At 43.3% G+C, this 26,671-nt stretch overlaps 1 protein-coding gene across 1 annotated transcript in view; it reads left to right on the top strand.

Annotated features, from left to right (window-relative positions):
• The first annotated feature begins 17,185 nt into the window (after positions 1-17,185).
• GTF2F2 (general transcription factor IIF subunit 2) overlaps positions 17,186-26,671 on the top strand; it is a 201,510-nt gene continuing 192,024 nt past the window's right edge. Inside the window, exon 1 of the mRNA XM_073663879.1 lies at positions 17,186-17,360. Coding sequence (XP_073519980.1) covers positions 17,292-17,360 — 69 coding nt within the window. The 5' untranslated portion in view covers positions 17,186-17,291. The remainder of the gene's footprint in view (positions 17,361-26,671) is intronic.

The following is a 26,671-nucleotide window of genomic DNA, read 5'->3' as shown; positions in this document are numbered from 1 at the left end:
CACGCCGCATTGATGCAGTAACTGATGCAAAAGGAGTCCCGACCAAGTATTGAGTGCATTTACTGAACATACATTTCAGTAGGCCAACATTTCGGATTTTAAAAACATTTTTCAATGTATTTCAATTTATTGAAGAACTGAAATAAATAAACTTTTTGATGACATTCTAATTTAGTGAGAAGCACTTGTATATACACTGCTCAAAAAAATAAAGGGAACACTTAAACAACACAATGTAACTTCAAGTCAATAACACTTCTGTGAAATCTACCTGTCCAGTTATGAAGCAACACTGATTGTGAATCAATTTCTCCTGCTGTTGTGCAAATGGAACAGACAACTGATAGAAATGATAGGCAATTAGCAAGATACCCCCTATAAAGGAGTGGTTCTGCAGGTGGTGACCACAGACCATTTCTCTGTTTTCATCTTTTTTTGTTGTTGTTTTGGTCACTTTTTCATTTTGCCATTGCTCTCACCCCTAGAAGTACAGTAGCATGAGACGGTGTCTACAGTACAACCCACAGAAGTTGCTCAGGTAGTGCAGTTCATCCAGGATGGCACAACAGTGCGTGCTTTGGCAAGAAGGGTAGCTGTGTCTGTCAGCACAGTGTCCAGAGCACGGAGCAGATACCAGGAGATGTGGAGGGAGCCATAGGAGGGCAACAACCCAGCAGCAGGACCATTACCTCTTCCTTTGTGCAAGGAGGAACAGGAGGAGCACTGCCAGAGCCCTGCAAAATGACCTCCAGCAGGCAACAAATGTGCATGTGTGTAATGCACACGCCCGGGCTGAGTGGCGTGTGCGTGTATATGTAGTGATTCCACTGGACCGTGCCGGAGAGTGAATGCCTGGAGGGGCGTAACTAAGTATCCACCCGATCCGACCAGGGTGCACGACGGCATACGATGCCAGTGCACCAAGGAGGAACCGAGCAGGTGCTACTCCAGGACAGACCCTGGACACGGCTGTTGACCCACACAGGGGAATACAGGAACAGGCAGGTTAGGCAGGCACACAGACTGGTGGGTATAGGCAGGCACGACTGGTATGCAGGCAGGCGGGTATGCAGGCAGGGGGGTACAGGCAAGCACGGCTAGAGTGCAGACAGGGAGGCACTAGTAGGTTGGAACACAAGCGGGATAGGACCCTGTACACACTGGGACTCAGGAACAGAACCACAGATGTGGCGGACAAACACAGCAGAGTGAGGCCGCCCAGACTGGTGAGCGAGAGCAGGGCAAGACGAGACCGCCTAGAGCGGTGAGCGAGAGCAGGGCAAGATGAGACCGCCTAGAGTGGTGAGCGAGAGAAGAGCAGGACGAGGCCGCCTAGAGCGGTGAGCGAGAGTAGAGCAGGACAAGGCCGCCTGGAGCGGTGAGCAAGAGTAGAGCAGGACGAGGCCGCCTGGAGTGGTGAGCAAGAGTAGAGCAGGACGAGGCCGCCTGGAGCGGTGAGCAAGAGTAGAGCAGGACGAGGCCGCCTGGAGCGGTGAGCAAGAGTAGAGCAGGACGAGGCCGTCTGGAGCGGTGAGCAAGAGTAGAGCAGGACGAGGCCGCCTGGAGCGGTGAGCAAGAGTAGAGCAGGACGAGGCCGCCTGGAGCGGTGAGCAAGAGTAGAGCAGGAAGAGGCCGTCTGGAGCGGTGAGCAAGAGTAGAGCAGGACGAGGCCGTCTGGAGCGGTGAGCAAGAGTAGAGCAGGATGAGGCCGCCTGGAGCGGTGAGCAAGAGTCAGAGAAGAGCGAGACTGCCGGAGCAGCGAGCAAAGGGTCAGAGCAGAGCGAGTCTGTCGGAGCAGCGAGCAAAGGGTCAGAGCAGAGCGAGACTGCCGGAGCAGCGAGCAAGGCAGAGCAGGGGGGACAGGGCTCTGTTCACACGGAACAGACGGGAAAGGCAGAACCAGATACCCACAGGGTACTAGCAGTGAAGTAGCGAGTGGACTACAAACTTACAAACGGGAGTACAGGGACAACGAGTAGGAGTTAGGTACGAGTTCAGATTCTGCAGAAAAAGTAAAGGTATGGACATAGAGAAAAACAGGAAACAGGCTAGAAGAGTATACAAGAACAGACACAGTAGCAAGATACAGGAGCGGGTCTAGGTATGCAGCCCCTAGAAGGCGGAAGGAACAGGCTAGGAGCGTGTTCAGACAGGACAGACAAGATACAGGAGCGGGTCTAGGTATGCGGACCCTAGAAGGCGGAACAAACAGGCAAGGAGCGAGTTCAGACAGGCCTGGAAATACAGCCTCCAGGAAAGGCAGGCAAGCAAACACAGAAAGGGACCTGGCACATTCAGAGTGAAAGAGCACACTGAATGAAACACAATGCTCAGGCAGGGTTCCTTGGGAGGAGCTGGGTTAAATACCAGGTGACAGACAGCAATAGGCTGAGGATGCATCAGGGGTGTGTCTGCAGCAGGTACAAGAAACAGGAAGTGATCGGGCGCCGCCCTTAAGCTGCAGAAACAGAGGCAAGCAGACAGCATGGAGGGAAGCCAGGCTAGCAGACTGGACTGGAGATCAAGTGCGCGCTCTTGCACAGTGGGAGATGGACCACTAAGCAAGGACGCCGCCAGGTATGTTACAATGTGTCTGCACAAACGGTTAGAAACCGACTCCATGAGGGTGGTATGAGGGCCCGACGTCCACAGATGGGGGTTGCGCTCACAGCCCAACACCGTGCAGGACGCTTGGCATTTGCCACAGAACACCAGGATTGGCAAAGTCGCCATTGGCTCCCTGTGCTCTTCACACATGAAAGCAGGTTCACACTGAGCACATGTGACAGATGTGACAGAGTCTGGAGACGCCGTGGAGAGCGATCTGCTGCCTGTAACATCCTTCAGCATGACCGGTTTGGCAGTGGGTCAGTAATGGTGTGGGGTGGCATTTCTTTGGAGGGCCGCACAGCCATCCATGTGCTCGACAGAGGTAGCCTGACTGCCATTAGGTACTGAGATGAGATCCTCGGACCCCTTGTGAGACCATATACTGGAGCGGTTGGCCCTGGGTTCCTCCTATTGCAGGACAATGCCAGACCTCATGTGGCTGGAGTGTGTCAGCAGTTCCTGCAAGATGAAGGCATTGAAGCTATGGACTGGCCCGCCCATTCCCCAGACCTGAATCCGATTGAGCACATCTGGGACATCATGTCTCGCTCCATCCACCAATGTCACGTTGCACCACAGACTGTCCAGGAGTTGGCGGATGCTTTAGTCCAGGTCTGGGAGGAGATCCCACAGGAGACCATCCGCAACCTCATCAGGAGCATGCCCAGGCATTGTAGGGAGGTCATACAGGCACGTGGAGGCCCCACACAATACTGAGCCTCATTTTGACTTGTTTTAAGGACATTACTTCAAAGTTGGATCAGCCTGTAGTGTGTTTTTCCACTTTAATTTTGGGGTGACTCCAAATCCAGGCCTCCATTGGTTAATAAATTTGATTTCCATTGATGATTTTTGTGTGCTTTTGTTGCCAGCACATTCAACTTTGTACAGAACAAAGTATTCAATGAGAATATTTCATTCATTCAGATCTAGGATGTGTTATTTGAGTGTTCCCTTTATTTTTTTGAGCAGTATATATATATATATATATATATATATATATATATATATATATATATATAGTAGGACGGCCGCCGGACATGTCCTTGAGGGGAGATATGTATCGCTGAGGTTGGTAGCTTCAGTGATGTAAAACCAGGAAAGCATGCTCCAGCACCCATAGTGCTGAGAGGGTTAATAAGGCGTATCAGGGCCGGTTTTTATGAGCAGTCATAAGAGACGACTGGGGGGGGGGGGGGCAGGGGGATTGGCTGCTCACATATCCCCAGGGCATGTGTATAAAATGGAGACAGAGTGTCTCATTGAGTGTCTGTGGTTGGAAGTGTGGAGACCTCCAGAGTGTTTGTGCTAAAGGACATTGACTGTGAGCGGGCGAACCCACCATATATATGGACTGTTTATTTTCTGTTTTGTTACACTGTGCGGAACAAGGCTGTCTTTTGTTTACTTCTAAAAGTGCAGTTTATGAAGGTATAATAAGCCTGCCTTGGACGTTTTTAAAGAAACAGTATCCTGTGCCTACCTCTAACGCGACTGAGTGAGTACCAAACCCTACAATATATATATATATATATATATATATATATATATATATATATATATATATATATATACAGTACAGACCAAAAGTTTGGACTCACCTTCTCATTTAAAGATTTTTCTGTATTTTCATGACTGAAAATTGTACATTCACACTGAAGGCATCAAAACTATGAATTAACACATGTGGAATTATATACTTAACAAAAAAGTGTGAAACAACTGAAAATATGTCTTATATTCTAGGTTCTTCAAAGTAGCCACCTTTTCCTTTCATGACTGCTTTGCACACTCTTGGCATTCTCTTGATGAGCTTCAAGAGATAGTCACCGGAAATGGTCTTCCAACAATCTTGAAGGAGTTCCCAGAGATGCTTAGCACTTGTTGGCCCTTTTGCCTTCACTCTGCGGTCCAGCTCACCCCAAACCATCTTGATTGGGTTCAGGTCTGGTGACTGTGGAGGCCAGGTCATCTGGCGTAGCACCCCATCACTCTCCTTCTTGGTCAAATAGCCCTTACACAGCCTGGAGGTGTGTTTGGGGTCATTGTCCTGTTGAAAAATAAATGATGGTCCAACTAAACGCAAACCGGATGGAATAGCATGCCGCTGCAAGATGCTGTGGTAGCCATGCTGGTTCACTATGCCTTCAATTTTGAATAAATCCCCAACAGTGTCACCAGCAAAGCACCCCCACACCATCACACCTCCTCCTCCATGCTTCACTTTGGGAACCAGGCATGTAGAGTCCATCCGTTCACCTTTTCTGTGTCGCACAAAGACACAGTGGTTGGAACCAAAGATCTCAAATTTGGACTCATCAGACCAAAGCCCAGATTTCCACTGGTCTAATGTCCATTCCTTGTGTTCTTTATTCCAAACGAGTCTCTTCTGCTTGTTGCCTGTCCTTAGCAGTGGTTTCCTAGCAGCTATTTTACCATGAAGGCCTGCTGCACAAAGTCTCCTCTTAACAGTTGCTGAAGAGATGTGTCTGCTGCTAGAACTCTGTGTGGCATTGACCTGGTCTCTAATCTGAGCTGCTGTTAACCTGCGATTTCTGAAGCTGGTGACTCGGATAAACTTATCCTCAGAAGCAGAGGTAACTCTTGGTCTTCCTTTCCTGGGGCGGTCCTCATGTGAGCCAGTTTCTTTGTAGTGCTTGGTTTTTGCAACTGCACTTGGGGACACTTTCAAAGTTTTCCCAATTTTTCGCACTGACTGACCTTCATTTCTTAAAGTAATGATGGCCACTCGTTTTTCTTTACTTAGCTGCTTTTTTCTTGCCATAATACAAATTCTAACAGTCTATTCAGTAGGACTATCAGCTGTGTAGCCACCAGACTTCTGCACAACACAACTGATGGTCCCAACCCCATTTATAAGGCAAGAAATGCCACTTATTAAACCTGACAGGGCACACCTGTGAAGTGAAAACCATTTCCGGTGACTACCTCTTGAAGCTCATCAAGAGAATGCCAAGATTGTGCAAAGCAGTCATCAAAGCCAAAGGTGGCTACTTTGAAGAACCTAGAATATAAGAAATTTTTTCAGTTGTTTCACAATTTTGTTAAGTATATAATTCCATATGTGTTAATTCATAGTTTTGATGCCTTCAGTGTGAATGTACAATTTTCATAGTCATGAAAATACAGAAAAATCTTTAAATGAGAAGGTGTGTCCAAACTTTTGGTCTGTACTGTATATACATATATATATATCTATAATGTAACCGGGGATGCGTCCCTCTGTCTGAAGCCTCGATAGACTGCGCATGCGTGACGCGCAGTCTGGCTCCAGAGGGGTGCCATGCATACCAGGATTGGGGATGAGGGGTATCATGCATACCAGGATTGGGGATGAGGGAGCCATGCATACCAGGATTGGGGATGAGGGGTGCCATGCATATCAGGATTTGGGATGTGGGGTGCCATGCATACCAGGATTGGGGATGAGGGGTATCATGCATACCAGGATTGGGGATGAGGGAGCCATGCATACCAGGATTGGGGATGAGGGGTGCCATGCATATCAGGATTGGGGATGAGGGAGCCATGCATACCAGGATTGGGGATGAGGGGTGCCATGCATACCAGGATTGGGGATGAGGGGTATCATGCATACCAGGATTGGGGATGAGGGAGCCATGCATACCAGGATTGGGGATGAGGGGTGCCATGCATACCATGATTGAGGATGAGGGATGCTATGCATACCAGGATTGGTGATGAGGGGTGCTATGCATACCAGGATTGGGGTTGAGGGGTGCCATGCATACCAGTATTGGGGATGAGGGGTGCCATGCGTACCAGAATAGGATGGTGGGGACAGGATGGGGGGAGCACAAATACCAGGAGGGGGGCAGCACACACCAGCATGGGAGACCATATACCAATAAAAATTGGGTTCAATAGCTAGTATATATATATATATATATATATATATATAAATATAAAAAAAAGGACACAAAAAACGTATTTAAAAAATAGGTCTTTTCCTGGTGATAGCTGTTCTTTTTTTTCTCCAGAATGGATGGTAAGTTTAGGAGACCAGGAAGAGAAGTGGCTCATAAGTGAAGAAAAAAAGCATAATTTTCTATTAAAAATTATTACAAAGTTTGTTATATTCACCTGTACTATTGATTTTTGCATTTTGTTTAAATAACAGTGACCATTTAAATACATAGCGTTATTATCAATGTGACCTTTGTGCACATTTTCATGGATCAGTCATCATTGTGGGCTTACAATACACCGTTGTAGCACATTTGCCTTTTATACTGTCACTATTTGAAATAAAATATTTTCCTATTTTTGTTTTGTGTCTTGAGCTTCCTTTTCATACAAGGAACACTGTGACTGTCACCACAATGGATTTGTTTGACACAGGGACATCTGCTTTATCCTACACTCTGCTCATTAAATACAGTTTCAAGCTCTAACATTGAAATGACTCAGCAGTCCGCAGCCAATTTAATCCACTTCATTGTTAGGTTTTCTAGGCTCAAAGTGGATCCTAATAATGCATGAAATACATGTCCACTGGTAAGTAAAAGAATTTAAAGTGAAAAGCGGTAGCATGGTAATGTAGCCTTCCAACCCTTCAATTGATGCACAATCCTGTAGTCTGAAGATTTTTTTTTTTTTTAATAATTTTTAGCTACTTCTGTGCCGCAGTATTATGAAACAACACCTTTATTGATCACACATTGGGGCTAATTTGCATGGGGCATTATGTGTGGGGGATACAGCCTGCATGGGGCATTATGTAGGGGAGCACAGTCTGCATGGGGCATTATATGGGGGCCAGTAGCCTGTATGAAGCGTTATAAGGGGTTCAGTATCCTGTAAGGAGCGTTATATGATGGCCAATATTCTGTATGGAGCATTATATGAGGGCCAGTATTCTGTATGGAGCGTTATATGGGGCCAATAATACAGTATGGAGGACAATACTGACCGGTCTGCACTGTGCGCTGCGAGGATTCGCAGGGTTCTGAGCTACTGCAGAATTTACTATAATGTAATGTAAGAAGTAAAATCTTTGGCATTGTACTATATATATATTTCTCTGCGGTATCTGTGCATCATGAATCGTGGTATGTTTTAAAGGGGCCCACTGAGACTCTTTCGCCTGGGGCCCACAAAAACCTGGAGCCGGCCCTGCGCGGATGTCAGACTGCACTTGGATGACATCTAAGTGCAATACGATGCTTCACACGCACACATAGACTTGTATGGGGGTGCGTGATCCAAATTCTGGAGCAACTCGCAGCACACTGCGATTTTTCTCTCAAGAGAAAATAATCGTAGATCTACACTGCCCCATAGTATAACACTGGTCCGAATGCTATCCGATAAAACATCGGATAGCACTCGGCTGTGTTATACGTTCGTGTGATCGAGCCCTAAAACACATGATAAATTTAGTAGAAGCAAAACAGGTGCTTTGCACAAGTTAATACAGATTTCTAGTGTATGTAGTTTAGTAAATCAGCAATATACAGTAATTGCAATTCAGCCACACGTGCAGCCAATAGCATGAACAATTGTATTAAGGATCGTTCTGGACAAATATAATTCTGGTTGTTCTGATTAAACAGGTCATTAAATGATTATTGATCAGCTTGCATTTAGCTGATCAGCGGTCAGCACTGAGTAGTAACTGTAACGCAGCCCCTGTCACTAGTCATATGTGGACTGCATCACAGAAAAGTCAAAAAGACTTGGATCCTTAGTTGTAGGTTAGGTTTCCTGCAGTTGGAATACTTATCAATATGCCATCAATATACCAATATTCTGGTTTGAAAACCATATTAATTAATAGTAAAGCATTCTATGGATTTTAGGACTTGCATAAAAATTTTGGCCCATTTTGATGAGCCAATTTTCAGGGAATGATCACTCATAGGAACGCTCGTTCGGCCTATGTAAATAGGAAATCACCTTACAAATTGTTAAAATGTCACACACTGGTTGCAATGATTTTAGAAGGCATTGTTCATGTTTGGCACCTGGACGGTGAGCCAGGGCGATCATGTGACCGCAAGTATATGATATGCATTCTTTCGGCCACATTCTGGATGTGAACGGTCTCACTCAATTGACTTGTGTTGAGCGAGGCCACGCAAGTCTAGTCGGAATGAGGCCAGAAGTTTGCATATAGTATACTTGCGATCACATGACCGTCTGCTCCCAGCCTGGAGAATCCTGAAAGTGCACGCTGTGCATGATGCGAGGATTCACAAGTCTGCAGTCATACAGAGTAACTGTAGATTTTCATGTCATCCCTGCACAACCCCTTTAAATAGGCTTAAAAATCATTCTTATTGGCAGCATATTTTCCTGTGTAAACAGGTGGTGTGCTGCTGATATCCTAATATGCTATAGGCACAGAACATTCGTTTTAACAATTAGCTTGCATGTAGTCGTTTGGTGGTTCTTTAACGGCTGCAGTTGATACATCTAAAGAGGCCATTAGCCAGAATATCTGAAAAGATAGTAAATTCCTGAACAAAAGTGCTTCTTTTCTACCACAAAAGAAGACCAGATTCGATATAGATATGTATATATCATACACTCAGTGGGTTCATTTTAAAAATACTTGTTTTTATGACCCTCTTTTTAAACCATATGGTTTTCTTCTATTAGCAGCTGTGTTATTAAAAATCAGGATCTAATTTGCTTTTTTCAAGACCTACAATCTGTTGAATTTGCCAATTTAAAGTCCGGTCTCTTCATCCAAGGAGCCTGTCAGGAATAAGGATAACAACCTAGTAGCATTGGAATGGGAATTATCTGCCAGTAACTATGGCATCTTTGATGGATGTATTGTGAAAATACCTGGATGGATGAAAAGTGAATCAACTGTATTGATAGAACAAATTATATGTTAGTATAAGGTTCCACTTTTTATAGCAGTGATAGATAGTGTAATCTATAAAATGCTTTGACTATGAACATTTATGTAGTGATATACAATTTACCAATCCAAATACAAACTAGCAGCTGGGGTAAAATGATTTGATTGTTTTGCTTCCCATTTTGATCTGCTCTAGAATAATTTCCAATTTCTAGAAGCTATTTGGATAATTGTTTTTAATTAAGGCTGCAAATACTATAAAAGAAGCAATATGGCCCCGATTCATCAAGACTGACGATTTTCCCCGGTTTTGATGAGGGGGCGTGGTGGAGTCAGACGCTCCTGATTCATTAAGAGGCATAAATCAGGCGCATGTACCTAGTGGTGTGGGACACCGTTAACAACACCAGAAATTTTACTCCTGTTAACATTTATGGAGTAAGGGCCCCGTCACACTAAGCGATGCAGCAGCGATCCCGACAACGATACGACCTGTCAGGGATCGTTGCTGCATCGCTAATACATCGCTGGTGAGCTGTCAAACAGGCAGGCTCACCAGCGATCAGGGGAGCAGCGATATCGTGGAAAGAATCGTTCCACAATGTCCTGCTCCCGTTACCAGCCTGCTGCAAGCAGGAGCAGGCTGGTAACTATGGTAAACATCGGGTTACTAAGTGCGCGTGTGCCCCTAGTAACCCGCTGTTTACCATGGATACCACTCTGCTACGGTGCGCGGGAGCCTCCGCGCACCGTAGCAGAGTGGTATCCATGGTAAATAGCGGGTTACTAAGTGCGCGCGTGCCCCTAGTAACCCGATGTTTACCATAGTTACCAGCCAGATCGTTGGTCCCGCTGGTCACACACAGCGATGTGTGCTGGCCAGCGGGAGGCCAACGACCAAAAAATGGTCCAGGACACTTTGCAACGATCAGCGACCTCACAGCAGGGGCCTGATCGTTGCAAAGTGTCACACACAGCGACATCGCTGGTGAGGTCACTGGTGAGTCACCAAAACCGTGACACAGCAGCGATCTCGCTAGCGATATCGCTATGTGAGACGGGGGCTTAAGTAACGTCACAGCACACATCATTAATTAGATAACCTGTGGCGTAATGCCCCCTTCCCGTCCCAGCTTAGCTCATTTTGATGCAGCTGAGAGAAACTGGCATGAAAATGCCAAAAGTTGCAAAATTTTGTGCAAAATATTAATGACTATTCAAAGCAATTAAAGCCAGAATTCTGGTGAACTTACTTTGATAAATTGAGATCTATATGTTTTACCTGTACATGGCTTTTGGATGATTGTTACAATATTCAATAAATATTTGAATGTTTATTAGATTGGTAGAAAATATTCTCCTTTCCTTAAGAAAATATTAACTACATTTGCAAGAAACTATTTGTAAAAAGATAATTATTGTTATATTTATACCCTTATGTGCAATATATCATATGCTTCGTCCGTACTATCAAAAGTTATAATGCAAGCGGTGTCCTGTCACTCACTGAGCTCAGCGCAGTTCAGGGGCTCGCTGGCATCATTGAGTCATTCTCCCTTGTTCCTCAGGGTGTGCGGTCGCCTCAAGCCACCGAACACGCTGATGAAGAAATGTCGGTCAGATGGATTACAACGTGGGAAACTGGATTATGTCAACTTCGGACAGGGGAGTATAATGATTTTTTTTAAATTTTATTATTTTTACACTTGTTGTAGACAGAGGAGGCAGAATACTACTCCAGTGCAATCAGGGGACAATGATGAGAGATTGCTTTAGCACCCAGCGCCTGGGAACAGCGCTAACTGTACTGCTGATTTCCAGGCGCCAGTACGTGTCACACTGATTACACACGAAAGTCATCCGTGTGTCATCAGTGTGCACCTGTGTGGGACATTTTGCTGCCCGTGCGGCATGCTAAAAACAGACATGTCACTGTGTTTTGCCCACGGACACAAGGTCCATGGAAACAACTCTGACAATGGTGCAGACCCATTCATTGGAATGTGTCTACATGTGTCAGTGTTGCCATACATATGAAAACTGTCACCACCCGTACCGAGGACACTGACGTGGGAAAGAGCCCTTACACATGGGTTTTCCCACAAACCTGTATATCAATCTACTCAGGTCTTCTGCTATTTACTTAGTCAATTTTCTCTGTATATGTTTTTTTTCATTTAATGGGGGCAAACATTAAGTGAGAAGGGGTTGCCTAGTAGTGGACAACCCTTTTAATATTAGACATGTATGTATAAGAATTAACTGTACAACAACAATCAATAGAATTTTTAATTGCATCTTATAAATGCTTGAAGAATTATGCCTAGTTCTTATTTAGTGACTTAAGTATAAAATCTTACTTTACTAAATGTAACACTCCTAAAATTTAAAAAGAATAAAAAAACAGCTGTATGTCCTACTTAGTCCTTATTCCTACAATGCCAGGAGAGAGAATATAACTGCTAAAGAAGGAAAGGAATAAGCTGTCAAATATTGATTCTACTGTCATATATTGCTTCTTCACACATAACTGCCCCTTGATCTCCCTGGCTCTGCTCATACATGCCTGACTTTAGCAACCCTGCAGCTGTCATGATACCTTGTCATCAATGTCAGAGTAATATGTGTCTATCTAGCCCAGATCACAGTTGTGAAAAAGTAAAATCTTATAACCCAGTTAAAAAATAAGCAAAAAAAATAGAGGAATGACTGCAGAGTTTGGCCAATTTTGAATGAAACTGGAGATAGTTTTTCTGCCTGCAGCATCAGACCCACCATCTAATGTGAGTGAAAAGAAGGACCATCCACTATGCATTTAATTGGACCTAATAGATATTTTCTTTTTGCAAGCTAAAGGTTTTTTTTTTGGGGGGGGGGATTTAGTAATAATGACTTATCTTCACAATAGATGATGAATATGAGAAAATCGAATAATGGAGTCTGACTCTCAACACCACTGATCAGCTAGTACATGGTGTGTAGAACTGCCACAGCTACATAGATTGTGTCGTGGTTATGGTATTCTCTCTCCTATTCATCTGAATGGAAAAAAGCTGCACTACAAGTCACATGAAATGAAAAGAGCTGCAGTACTATTCAATCAGCGTGACACCAGTAGTCCCACCCTGTCAAAAGGAAAAGAAACTGCCTCTCTGTTCACATGACCTTAGTGGAAGTCTGTATTTGCTCTGTGGCGGTGGAGAAAGGCGCCAGATACAACAGGCAGGTAGGTAGAAAATACCTGCCTGTTAGTACTTAGGCACATTTTTTGTTTTTCACAAAGTCCCAGATATACAGTTGAAACCAGAAGATTACATACATTATATAAAAAGACACATATGCATGAGTTGACTGATTTCTTGGGATATGTGTGATTTTTGTAGTGGATTTTTGACGCACTGGACATCAACTCTATCTGGACTCTCCTTTTCTCCCGTGTTACAAAAGAGCTTCTAATATTAGAGACCGGCTCATTCATGCCAATTTCGGCAAAACAAAAAGTCAAAAAGTGGGCCAAGCAAGAGATTTTTGGCAACACCCAAAACAGGGACATTCCCTTGTCTTCAGTGCAACCAATGTAGCAACATCATCCAGGGCAACACTATATACCATCCTCATTCAAGGAAACAATACCCTATTAAAGACTACCACACGTGCAATTCTTCATATGTCATATACCTAATTAAGTGCCCCTGTGGCCTCATTTACATTAGAGAAACCACCCAGCCCATCAAATACCAAATCTCTAAGCATAAATCCACCATTTGCTCCAAAAATCTGCTTCTACCACTACCATACCATTTTACATCTGCTAGACACTCAGTATCCCAATTGAAATTTCAAGTCATCAAGCATGTCCCTCCTCCTAGGCGTGGAGGGGATCGCATCCATATGCTCAAATACAGGGAGGCCTACTGGATACATGAGTTACAATCTTCAAGTCCAATAGGGTTAAACAGAGAATATGACCTACTTTCATTTATCTGACTGTCTTAGCAATACCCATACATCAACAATATGCTTTTGGTATCTGTTCCTTTCCATTATATATGTATATAGACTTTAACCCCTTTCTGACGTGGGGCATATTAATACGTATCTGTGCCCTGGGCCTATTGGACCAGATACTAATTAATATGCCCTGGCGATCGCGCCTGCACAGAGGCTGTGCTGGCGCGATCGCCGCCGGGCGTCAGCTGATCATCACAGCTGACACCCGGTACTATGTGCTAGGAGAGATCCCACACCGCTCCCAGCACATTAACCCCCGAAATGCTACGATCAAAGTTGACCGCAGCATTGGCAAGCAACGGTGAGAGTGCGCCTCTTACCTCTATCCAGCGTCCCGCGCTGTGTATGCCTGGTCCGGATAGTTGCCATGGTGACCCGATGTCATCATGACGACATCCGGGTCACCAGGCATCAGCAAGATAGGTAGATCGTGCTCAGTGCACAATCTACCTAGCCTGTGTGTGCAGGGGCTGCAGCCTGCACAGCATGGGGGATGATGCTTCATCCTTATTCTGTGCAAGCGATCAGACTGCAAAAAATGAAAGTCACGTAGTGGGATAAAGTGTAAAAGTTAAAAAAAAGTCTCAGAAAGTGAAAAAAAAATTGTAAAAATATAAAAAAAAGAAAAACTAATAAAAAAAAAATAAAAATATACTGTACCCATAAATAAATCTTATAACGAAAAAAAAAACAAAAAACAAAACAATAAAAGTACACATATTTGGTATCACCGCATCCATAACGACCTGACCTATAAAACTGTTCAACTAGTTAACCCCTTTAGTGAACACTGTAAAACAAAAAAAAGAAACAAAAAACAATGTTTTATCATCATACTGCCAAACAAAAATGGAATAAAACGCGATCAAAAAGAGGAATGTAAATAAAAATGGTACCGCTGCGAACGTCATCTTGTCCCGCAAAAAACAAGCCACCATACAGCTCCATCAGCCGAAAAATAACAAAGTTATAGCTCTCAGAATAAAGCAATGCAAAAAAAATTATTTTTTCTATAAAATAGTTTTTGTGTAAAAGCGCCAAAACATAAAAAACTATATAAATGTGGTACCGCTGTAAATGTACTGATCCGAAGAATTACTCTGCCTTATCAATTTTACGACACTTGGAACGACATAAAAAAAAAAAACAATTCCTGAATTGTTGTTTTTTGCTTATTCTGCCTCCCAAAAATGGGAATAGAAAGCGATCAAAAAATATCATGTGCCCGAAAATGGTACCAATAAAATTGTAAACTTGTCCCGCAAAAAAAAGCCATCACATGACTCTGTCGGCCGAAATATGGAAAAATTATAGCTCTCAAAATATGGCAATGCAAAAACTAGTCTTTTAAAAAAAAAAAGTTTTTTTTAGTGAGTGACAGCTGTCAATCATAAAAATTCGATATGAATCTGGTATCGCTGTAATCACACGGACCCGAAGAATGAAGTCGTCTAATCACTCATACCGCACGAGGAAAGGCGTAAAACATAAACTCTAGGGTTAGAGTTGTGCTAGGGTTAGGGTTGTGCTGGGGTTAGGGTTGTGCTGGGTTTAGGTTTGTGCTAGGGTTAGGGTTGTGCTAGGGTTAGGGTTGTGCTAGGGTTAGGATTATGCTAGGGTTAGTGTTGTGCTAGGGTTAGGGTTGTGCTAGGGTTTTGGTTGGGCTAGGGTAGGGTTAGAGTAGGGTTAGGGTTGGGCTAGGGTTAGGGTTGTGCTAGGGTTAGGGCTGTGCTAGGGTTGGGGTTGTATTAGGGTTGGGGTTAGGGCTGTGTTGGGGTTGGGATTTTTTCCTGCCATGCACGAGCGATCCCCGCATGTTTTTTTTGGGTGTCTAATAACCGTGAAACATGCGAGCGGGGACTCGAGCATGTCACTCGAGCACGCGCGATACATGGTGCATACCCGAGTACCCGATGCAAACTCAAGTAGCGAGCACTTGCGCTCAAGACTAATGACAACTTATTCAATATGATGACCTAATGTTATCAAATTCTGTGTCGTACCTCTGGGTTCAAAATGTTCACTATACCTCTTGATAAAATCCTTGAGGGGTGTAGTTTCCAAAATGGGGTCACTTGTGGGGGGTTTCCACTATTTAGGCACATCAGGGGCTCTCCAAATGCGACATGCATCCGCTCTCAATTCCAGCCAATTTTTTGTTCAAAAAGTCACACAGTGCTCCTTCTCTTCTGAACTCTGCCGTGCGCCCAAACACTGTATTTTCCCCACATATGGGGTATTGGCGTACTCAGGAGAAATTGCACAACAGTTTTTGGGGTCCATTTTCTCCTCTTACCCTTGTGAAAATAAAAAAATTGGGGCTAAAACATCATTTTTGTGGAAAAAGTTTGATTTTTTTACTTTCAAGGCTCTATGTTATAAACTTCTGTAAAGCACTTGGGGGTTCAGGGTACTCACCACACATCTAGATAAGTTCCCTGAGGGGTCTAGTTTCCAAAATGGTGTCACTTGTGGGGGTTTTCCACTGTTTAGGTACATCAGGGGCTCTCCAAACGCAACATGGCGTCTGCTAATTATTCAAACAAATTTTACATTCAAAAAGTCAAATGGCGCTCCTTCCCTTCCGAACCCTGTCGTGCGCCAAAACAGTGCTTTTTCCCCACGTATGGGGTATCTGCGTGCTCAGGGGAAATTGCACAACAAATTTTGGGGTCCATTTTTTCTGTTACCCCTGCGAAAATAAAAGAAATTGGATCTAAAATAATATTTTTGTGAAAAAAGTTAAATGTTAATTTTTTTCTTCCACATTCCAAAAATTCCTGTGAAGCACCTGAAGGGTTAATAAAGTTCTTGAATGTGGTTTTGAGCACCTGGAGGGGTGCAGTTTTTAGAATGGTGTCATTTTTGGGTATTTTCTGTCATAAAGACCCTTGAAAGTGACTTCAAATGTGATGTGGTCCCTAAAAAAATGGTTTTGTAAATTTTGTTAGAAAAATGAGAAATCGCTGGTCAACTTTTAACCCTTTATAGCGCACTAATAAAAAAAAAAATTGGTTCCAAAATTGTGCTGATATAAAGTAGACATGTGGGAAATGTTATTTATTAACTATTTTGTGTGACATATCTCTCTGATTTAAGGGCATAAAAATTAAAATTTTTAAAATTGCAAAATTTTCGCCAAATTTACGTTTTTTTTCACAAATAAACGCAAGTGATATCAAAGAAATTTTACCACAATCATGAAGTACAATATGTCACGAAAAAACAATCTCAGAATCAGGGGGATCCGTTGAAGTGTTCCAGAGTAATTACCTCATAAAGTGACTGGTCAGAATTGTAAAAATTGGCCTGGTCATTAACGTGCAAACCACCCTCGGGGGTAAAGGGGTTAAACCGGGTCTGACATTGGTCATGGGGGCACGCTCACACTGTAAATGAGGGAAGTCTACAGTGCGTTATTGGGGTACTCTGTCTCTCTAAATAGGAGGCACTTTGTCTGACATGGAGCTGTATGGGCACTGAGTCTCTCTAAACTGGGTGTAACACTCTTCATAGGGGTACCCGGACATTGAGTTATTGGGGTACTCTGTCTCTCTTGATCAGGTGTTCCATTGTTTATGGGGGCTCCCTGCCTCCCTCCCCTAGTGTGGTGGACACAGTTTATGCACAGTCCAGCGGTCGCTATGGAGACACCGCTCCCTAGCTGGTAATACTAATACAGAAGCACTAGGGGCGGTATAAACGCACTTGGAAGTTTGGCCCTTCTCTTTCTCCGTACTCCGTGTGCACCGTCTTCAGTCTTCCCCCATGTGCCGGTAATAACACAGTGATACCAGGAAAACAAGCCGTCGACATGTCTGCAGATAAAGGAGAACTGGATCTTAGCGGAGCGAAGCAGAATACCGGCATGTGGCTGGTTAAGGTGAGAGCCTGGGGGCTGCTGCAGCCGGAGGATGAAGTAATAGGATCGGCAATCACGGTCGGTGTGTGGTCTGCACTTGAGGGATTGTCAGGGCTCATACCGGGATTATCATTTATCATTCAAATGTTCTACTGCGCATGTGCTGAATGCGATAAGCAATGTACAGAGGACAGCACATGACACCCTATCAGAACTTAGCTCTCTTGTTCAGAGCAAGTATAAAGAATCAGAGCAGCTTCCTGATTGGTCGCTGTATCACTTCCTGTGTACAATGTTTGGTAAATGTCCCTCCCTGGGCTGCAGACTGGTCTGTGCAATGATCCATCACAAGGGCAGTGATTCCAGCCTGTAATGCCGCAGTCTTGGGAGTATCCGGAAGAAACCCTCAGCCAGTGATGACTGTAACCTGACTGTTCAGTTAGTGCAATGCATTATGAATGGTAGAACTGATTGCGTTGTGTCCATAGATACAGTGAATAACGGCCCCATTACAGGGACTAAACCCCCTAATGAGCTACTTTGCCTGTGTGAACATGGCCATTTATCCCTTTTCCTGACCAGGCACATTTTTGTTTTTTTGTACATGCGCTGTAAAGAACTGTAAAAAAACAAAACGTTCTTATTCGGATATTCAATTCATTTTTGCATCTTTTTTTGGGATATGTGAGGCTTAATTTGTATACTCTTATACTCATTTGTTTATTTTTTTTGCTGATCTCAAGGGGAGAGAGCGGGTTTGCCATATCCCAAGACCAAAACTTAATTCTTCCGCAGACTCCGTTGTATGAGGTTGGGGGTATATTTCTTTGAAGACAAGTTGTGTCTTTCACCAGTGGCATTTTTGGGTAGATACAATGTTTTGATAATTTTTTTTTAAATTTATTTATGAGGCTGCATGAGCAAAAATCTGCAATTCTTATATTGTGTTTTGTATTTTTTTTTCTTATCACGTTTATAGTATTGTTTTGATGCAATTACAGCGATAACCAATTTATATTCTTATTTTTCATTTTGCTACTTTTGCACAAGTAAATCACTTTTTAGCTAAAATCTTTTTGCATCATAATCTGACAGCATTACATTTTTTGTTTACAGTACGCTGAGGGCTTGTAGTTTTATTGGTACCGTTTTTTGGATATGCCCACTTTTATCAACAACAAAACAGCATTTTCTTGCATTGTGTTTTTTTTTTTTTTTTATGACGTTCACCATGTAAATAAATATAACACTGGTCAACAAATTTTAACTTTTTTCTGTTTCCTGTTTTAAAATATGTTGTCTGTATGTATTTTGAGGCGCTGATTTTGGAAATTTAGTTACAATTTCTGTAGCACGTACCATTCCCGAGATATTTTAATTTTACGATTATAATTATAAGGACTGTACATAGTGCATAATAAATTGGCACTTATATTAAACTTTTTATTTTAGAAGTGTATTTTTGGTGGAAATAACCAATGAAATTCATAATATGGACTCTCTTTATTATAATATACAGCACTTAAGCCCTGTCCAATCATGCATTGCATTAGTTGTGCACTCTCAGGCATGCCCAGACACAACTGTCAGACTTTGGGCTATTTCCAAGTAGCATTATTTAATAGCAGCAGTAACGATGCTGTAGTCTTCATGTGTTTCTTCTGTTTTGCATAAAATTCAATGAGGAGCAAAACTGTTTAATAAGTAACGAATTGCAGAATGTCGCGTCAATGTTGCAATAGCAGTGACCTCTTTTGTTCATTATGTGTGGAGATTATACCCTTAAAGCCCAGAAAAGGAGTATATCTGCAGTTGCTAAGAAGGCTTATGAGTTATATTTTGGATTCAAAATTGGTGACCAAGACAGAGCATGGGCTCCTCATATATGCTGCTCATCTTGCTCTACGAGTTTGAGGTCTGGGCTGAAGGGTGTGCGACCATCGATGCCGTTTGCCATTCCAATGATCTGGAGGGAGCGGGAAGACCATTTAACTGATTGTTACTTCTGCATGACGAGTGTATCCGTTTTTTTCTTCTAAGAACAGGAAGTCTATTGAATATCCCAACCTTGCTTCTGCAATTAGACCAGTGGCGCATGATGAAAGTCTGCCAGTTCCAAAACCATCGACGGTGTGGAGAATAGAAGATGACAATGAAATGTTGGTTGATTCATTAGAGATGAAGGCTGCTGCTGATTCACATTTCGAACCTTCAATATCAACTGCTCCGCGTTTAATATCTCAAGCATGACTCAACGATCTGGTCAGAGATTTGGGTTTATCAAAGAGTCAGGCAGAACTTCTTGGCTCAAGGTTGCAAGGTTGGAATCTGTTGCAGCCAGGTCCAAAAATTACAGTATTTCGCATTCTTCGTGAAGATTTGACCAAATCTTTCAGTCTCACTTTTTGCAATGATATTACTAGATTGTTTTCTGTCCTTGGAGTTGACCATGACTCAAGGGAATTCATCGATCTTAAGTTTGAAAGCTGTCTTGCTACACAATGTCAATGTCTACCCTTCGATACATATTGAAGAACATGTTGAAAGTCTTCTTCAGGCTTACAAGTCAATGAAGTGCAACATGTCACTTAAAATACATTTCCTTCATTCGCACATTGACTGACTTTTTCCCACCAAACCTCGGCACTGCATGAACATGTTGAAATGTGTCATCAAGACATTTCCCAGATGGAGAAACGGTACCAGGGGAGGTGGAGTCCCTCAATGTTGGGTGACTGTTGTTGGAATCTTGTCAGTGAATCATCGGACAGTGATTATAAACGAAAATCAATGGCAAAACCTTTCTAAACTTAATCGCTGTTGCTGACTTTTGCATTCGGAATGTAACATGCCGCTACGAATTTGACAGTATTCAATGCATACATATAATTGCATTTTTTTTCAAAAATCTTACGTGATTCAGCAATTCTGTAGTTATTTCTGAACTCAGCATGACAGTTCCGATAAGATTCATGCAGGAAACAAAAACGTTGTTGAACAGTGTAATGGTACGGTATATTGTTTAATTCTGCATCATTACGGATGCAGCGATACCAAATAAGTGACTTTTTAAACATTTTTTTTTTCTGATTTAAACCATTTTTTATTGTGAAAACTTGGATTGAGGACTTTTAGTTTTTCTTTTTTTTTGCTAGGGAACAGCCAGAGATCTCTCAGAAATTGCACCTCTGCCACCAAGTTGTCAGGAACCAGCGCTCTGCTGGCAAATGATGGACGAGGCCACAGCTGCTTTTGCTACTAGGCCAGTTATTATGCGCTTCCCAGTGAGCGCATAGTATATACACATCCGATTCCAACGCATGGAAAATATATATAAATACACACACTTTGGTACGGTCACCGTTAAAGAGGTTAATCCACTACTAGGACAACCCTTTCTCATACTCCAGTGCTTGGCCCCTATAAAATAAAAAAAGCTTATACTCCCCTCCCGTGCCGGAGCCGTTCCAGTGTTGTCTGCACTCGCGGTCCCGGGGCTCTCGTGCAATTGTGGTGACATTTGACCTCGGTGCCCAATCAGCGCTGGCGTCACTGTCCCCACCTTTGTACAAATTGAACATGAAGAGGAAGTCAGAGATCAGCTGCAGCCCTGACTTCCCCTTCATGTTCAAAACATCTGAAGGTGGAGACAATGACGCCAGCGCTGATTAGGCGCCAAGGTCACGTGTCACCACAACCGCACGAGAGCCCCGGGAATGCGCATGCCAACGCTGCTGGAACGGCGCCAGCACGGGAGGTGAGAATAAGCTTTTTTTATTTTATCGGGGCCAAGTGTGGAGTATGAGAAGGGGTTGTCCTAGTAGTGGACAACCCCTTTAAGCTCTGCAATAACCCATGAAAAACCAGCTGCCACCTCTGTACGTTTATACAGGCTGACTGGACACCCGTTTCTGGTACCATACGGCCTCACGAGGCTCCAGTGATGCGGTTTATAGAGCAAAAGGAACGAAGCTATTGCATTTTATATATTTAATCCGAAAAATATGCAATGTTTATAAAAATATATTATAAAACGGAACAAAACAATACAGTATATACAATGACTTAAAATGAAAAGGGAAAACAAAATCTTTTATGAAGGGAAGCACTCCTATTAGGAAAATGGAACAATCAACACTGAACAATGATTGTAATTCAAAATCTGTTTTTATCAAATAAGACATTTTCACATACCTCCCCTTTGTAAGCTCAGGTTGGACCGATCAATGCTGCTAGGTCCCAAAAAATGTTGTGATCCCCGATCTTCAGGATATCTGCCCACCTAGAGGTTCCAGGGGGGATATAGTGATGCAATTTTTCCCATCATGATTTTAGCTTGCCATAGATAGGAGACCTGGCATATCCAACTTTATCCATCTGGCCTATATTAATTCTGGGCTGATCGTCAGGCCGCATTGTGATGTAAGTAAATGCGTTATGTTCGTCATGACGCTGAGCATATGTCTCCCAACTATAGGACCTATGGTGGTCATAAAAAAAAAACCAATATTCAGAACGCGAATCCGGATCCAAAGAGTATGCCTGTAGTTCTTTTGAACAAAGGAAGAGTTATCTCCGCAGGTGATAAATTTGTCGTCTCCCAGCCTCTTGTTCAAACTTTGTGTCTGCTCTCCAGCAGATAACCCTCTTCAGTTACCTGTTTACAGCAGCAGGTCATAGAGTAAGCAGGGACAGATGTTCAGAGTGCTCGTTCTTGTTCACTTTCCAAGTTATGGTGAAGCCATGCTTCAACCCTCAATATGAGGGTGACATGTCACCTCTCAAGAGACAGTTTTGATATTGGTCCCATTTTACCGTTTCATCTGACATCTTTATTTATTCTTTCTTACAATCTAATATGGAAGCACTCGACCAACAGTGTGTTGGAGCCACCTGATTCTTCCCTGCAGATGATGTCAGGGAAAACAAGGATCCAGTAAATCAGATTTCGGACTAACAATTCTTTTGTTCTCTGGCAGTTAAGCCATTGCCAGATGAGTCCCACTGTGGCTGTGTTATAGAGAATATCGTTCTTGCATGTGAGGGACTCGGCTCGGGAGAGATGGCTGACCACCGAATGATCGTTGGGTGGACAGCTGTCTATTGTGTCTTAGGGGCTTTAGACTTTGTTCACATCTTCGCTTATAATTTCAGGTACTTTTGTTCGTTAGGTTTTCTTCATTGTGTCTTTCATTTTACTGGACAAAATAGTGCAAAGCTGCATTATTTTGTTTGGTATTTTAATGGAATTTGCAATGAAGGCTCCAAAGCAGATGTGATTGAAGTTTTACTGAACAGTAAATAGGTTTTATATTGCCGTTGTTTCATATTTTGGCCCATGAGGTATTTCACTGGCACTATATAGCAACATTCAATACTTTACCCATAGAGTGCAGATTCTTGAGCATTTTGTGTATATCCACATGCAGCAGATTTGCTGCAAATTTGTGACGTATCAGCTACATATAAATTGGAGTTGTGTAAAAAGATTGATCACTAGATTGTGAATTGGTTGTCGGGGGGACTATGAATGTGAAGGTACCCAGAGTACAACTTCTTCACTTACTATAGAAATCCAACACACTACCCATTCTTTCTGAAAACCAAATACAATTATCAGGTTTTGCTGACAGGTCTGTGAATGGACCTTGAGTAATTAATGAAGATGTTTTACCTCTTAAGGGAATCTGTTAGCAGGATTCCACCCAAAAATTACACTGCTCAAAAAAATAAAGGGAACACTCAAATAACACTTCCTAGATCTGAATGAATGAAATATTCTCATTGAATACTTTGTTCTGTACAAAGTTGAATGTGCGGGCAACAAAATCACACAAAAATCATCAATGGATATCAAATTTATTAACCAATGGAGGCCTGGATTTGAAGTCACCCCCAAAATTAAAGTGGAAAAACACACTACAGGCTGATCCAACTTTGATGTAATGTCCTTAAAACAAGTCAAAATGAGTCTCCGTATTGTGTGTGGCCTCTGCGTGCCTGTATGACCTCCCTACAACGCCTGGGCATGCTCCTGATGAGGTTGCGGATGGTCTCCTGTGGGATCTCCTCCCAGACCTGGACTAAAGCATCCGCGAACTCCTGGACAGTCTGTGGTGCAACGTGACGTTGGTGGATGGAGCGAGACATGATGTCCCAGATGTGCTCAATCGGATTCAGGTCTGGGGAACGGACGGGCCTGTCCATAGCTTCAATGCCTTCATCTTGCAGGAACTGCTGACATACTCCAGCCACATGAGGTCTGGCATTGTCCTGCATTAGGAGGAACCAAGGGCCAACCGCACCAGCATATGGTCTCACAAGGGGTCTGAGGATCTCATCTCGGTACCTAATGGCAGTCGGGCTACCTCTGGCGAGCACATGGAGGGCTGTACGGCCTCCAAAGAAATGCCACCCCGCACCATTACTTACCCACTGCCAAACCGGTCATGCTGAAGGATGTTGCAGGCAGCAGATCGCTCTCCACGACGTCTCCAGACTCTCACGTCTGTCACGTGCTCAGTGTGAACCTTCTTTCATCTGTGAAAAGCACAGGGCGCCAGTGGCGACTTTGCCAATCCTGATGTTCTGTGGCAAATGCCAAGCGTCCTGCACGGTGTTGGGCTGTGAGCACAACCCCCATCTGTGGATGTCGGGCCCTCATACCTCCCTCATGGAGTCGATTTCTAACCTTTTGTGCAGACACATGCACATTTGTGGCCTGCTGGAAGTCATTTTGCAGGGCTCTGGCAGTGCTCCTCCTGCTCCTCCTTGCACAAAGGCGGACGTAGCGGTCCTGCTGCTGGGTTGTTGCCCTCCTACAGCCCCCTCCATGTCTCCTGGTGTACTGTCCTGTCTCCTGGTAGCGCCTCCAGCCTCTGGACACTATGCTGACAGACACAGCAAACCTTCTTGCCACAGCTCGCATTGATGTGCCATCCTGGATGAGCTGCACTACCTGAGCAACTTCTGTGGTTTGTAGAGTCCGTCTCATGCTACCACGAGTGTGAAAGCACAACCAACATTCAGAAGTGACCAAAACATCAGCCAAAAAGCATTGGTACTGAGATGTGCTCTGTGGTCCCCACCTGCAGAACCACTCCTTTATTGAGGGTGTCTTGATAATTGCCAATAATTTCCATCTATTGTCTATTCCATTTGCACAACAGCATGTGAAATTGATTGTCAATCAGTGTTGCTTCCTAAGTGGACAGTTTGATTTCACAGAAGTGTGATTTACTTGGAGTTATATTCTGTTGTTTAAGTGAGCAGTGTATTTATGTGTGTATATAGTTCCTTCAAGGACAAGTCCAGCAATATCTTTACATGGCCAGTCCGTTCCTCCGTTACTGAGAAATCAGTATTTAAATAGATATGCAAATGTGCCTGAAGATCTGTTTCCTAGATCTGAAGCCTCTGTCACTCCAGCTCTATTCTTAGCTTAGCCCCTCCTCCTTCTGCTTGACTGACGGCTCCTTTGCTACATAGAAGCCGTCAGTTAAGCAGAAGGAGGCAGCGCTGGGCGGGGAATAGGGCTAATTTGCATATGAATTGAAACACTGATTTATCAATAACTGAGGAACGGACTGGCCATGTAAAGTTATTGCTGGACTTGTCTTTGAAAGAGCTACATGAACATATAAATTAATTTGGTTTGTAAAATCCTGCAAATTGTGCGATTTCATTTTTGCGCTTTAATTGTTTTCTTTCTTCCAAGAGCCGTACCTTTTTTATTTTTCTGTCGACATAGCTGTATGAGAGCTTGTTTTTTGGCAGTAGGAGTTGTATTTTTGAATGGAGCCATTCATTTTGCCATGTAATGTACTGAAAAATGTTAACAAATTCCAATTACAATTAAATCGTGAAAAAAATGCAATTTCACAATTCTCTAGGTCAGTAAGAAAACTTGTATAGATTTTTTTTTTAAATTAAGTGGTTTAGGGATTTTCAATTTTACAAAAAATGTTTTGTCTCCATTTTCTGGGACCCATTTTTTTTTTTTTTTTTTTTTTTAATGCATTGATAAAGCTGTTGAAGAGCTTGTTTTATGCAGACTGTCTTATTAATACCAATTAGGGGTATATGTGACTTTTTGATCACTTACAGTCCCTTTTTGATCATTTTTAGTCCCTTTTGGGGACTTGAACCTGCTATCGTTTGATCACTTATACTCCAGTATTGCAGTATAAAGTGAAAATCAAGTTCTCCTATGAAGTTCAGCCCGAGGCTGAGCTTCACAGGACCACCAAGATGACAGAGATAGTAAGCCATCGGTGTCGCACAATGATGTGAGTGGTGCGTATGAGCACCGGCAATCATGCCAATTAAAGGTTGTCAGTAACTAACAGCGGCATGTACATGGTTAACAGCAGTGATCAGAGCTCAGCTCTGTCCATTGCTGTTAAGACACACATACCCGCAATGTAATATAGCTGGCATCAGCCAGGTGTAGAGAGAGCTCAGCCTCTGACCCTCTCCACACATGGGCTCCATTGCAATCGTGCATATGTTCATGATTAGGGATGAGCTAGCGTGCTAGTTTAACCCTTTAAACGAGCACGCTCGGGTACTCGCCGAGTAGTTTCGGTGTGCTCGGCATTTCAGTAACAGCCGCCGCGGCTGCATGTGTCACATCTGTTAAAACAGCTGTGACACATGCAGGGATAACCTGTGTCCTATCCACTCTTCATTCCACCGATGCTGAAGTTATTGGCCTTGGTGACCATGTGCCATAGGTGGCAATGTCCCCCAGAGGCCATTGACTTGCTGCAGTGGTAATGTGAATCATCTATGCACGTAATTTGTGAAAGACTGACTGGGGACCACTGATCCAGCAAAGGAAAATAATGGCTATATCTTTATTTTATAACCTTTCCCATTCTTAGCCAAGTCTTTTCAAACTCGGCAAAGCCTTTTTAAGCTGGCCATACACTCTAAACATCTGTCGGCTGAATCATGTATGCTCTGTTTAGCTGAGCATTCATGTATTCTAAATTGGGAGAGCGGCGTGAGCTGCTACCCGTCGCCTCTGGCGGTGACCTATTTTACTTGAGAAGAATTGTACGATTCTTCTTTGGGGCTTCCCCCACACGCAGTAGCTGGATGGCTGCTTCACCTGAAACTATGAACTGTCCTCCTCCTCCACAATGTGTTTGGAATCACTTGGAATGGGAGAAATACTCCAGAGTCTGTGGAATCCTGAAAACATGACCTGTGGGGTCCGTGAGGACTGGAGTTTGGGAAACAGTGGTATACAGGTTCTGTTTTATGTGAATGCATACCTGTTTTAAAAAAAAAAGAAGAGACAAGCATATTGCTGCCCTCAACCCCCA

The sequence above is a fragment of the Phyllobates terribilis genome, unplaced genomic scaffold, assembly GCF_046119375.1.
Source record: "Phyllobates terribilis strain yellow unplaced genomic scaffold, ASM4611937v1 Scaffold_2__4_contigs__length_985480577, whole genome shotgun sequence".
Lineage (NCBI taxonomy): Eukaryota > Metazoa > Chordata > Amphibia > Anura > Dendrobatidae > Phyllobates > Phyllobates terribilis.
The sequence above is the reverse complement of the archived record's forward strand: the minus strand, read 5'-3'. Positions and strand labels throughout refer to the sequence as shown.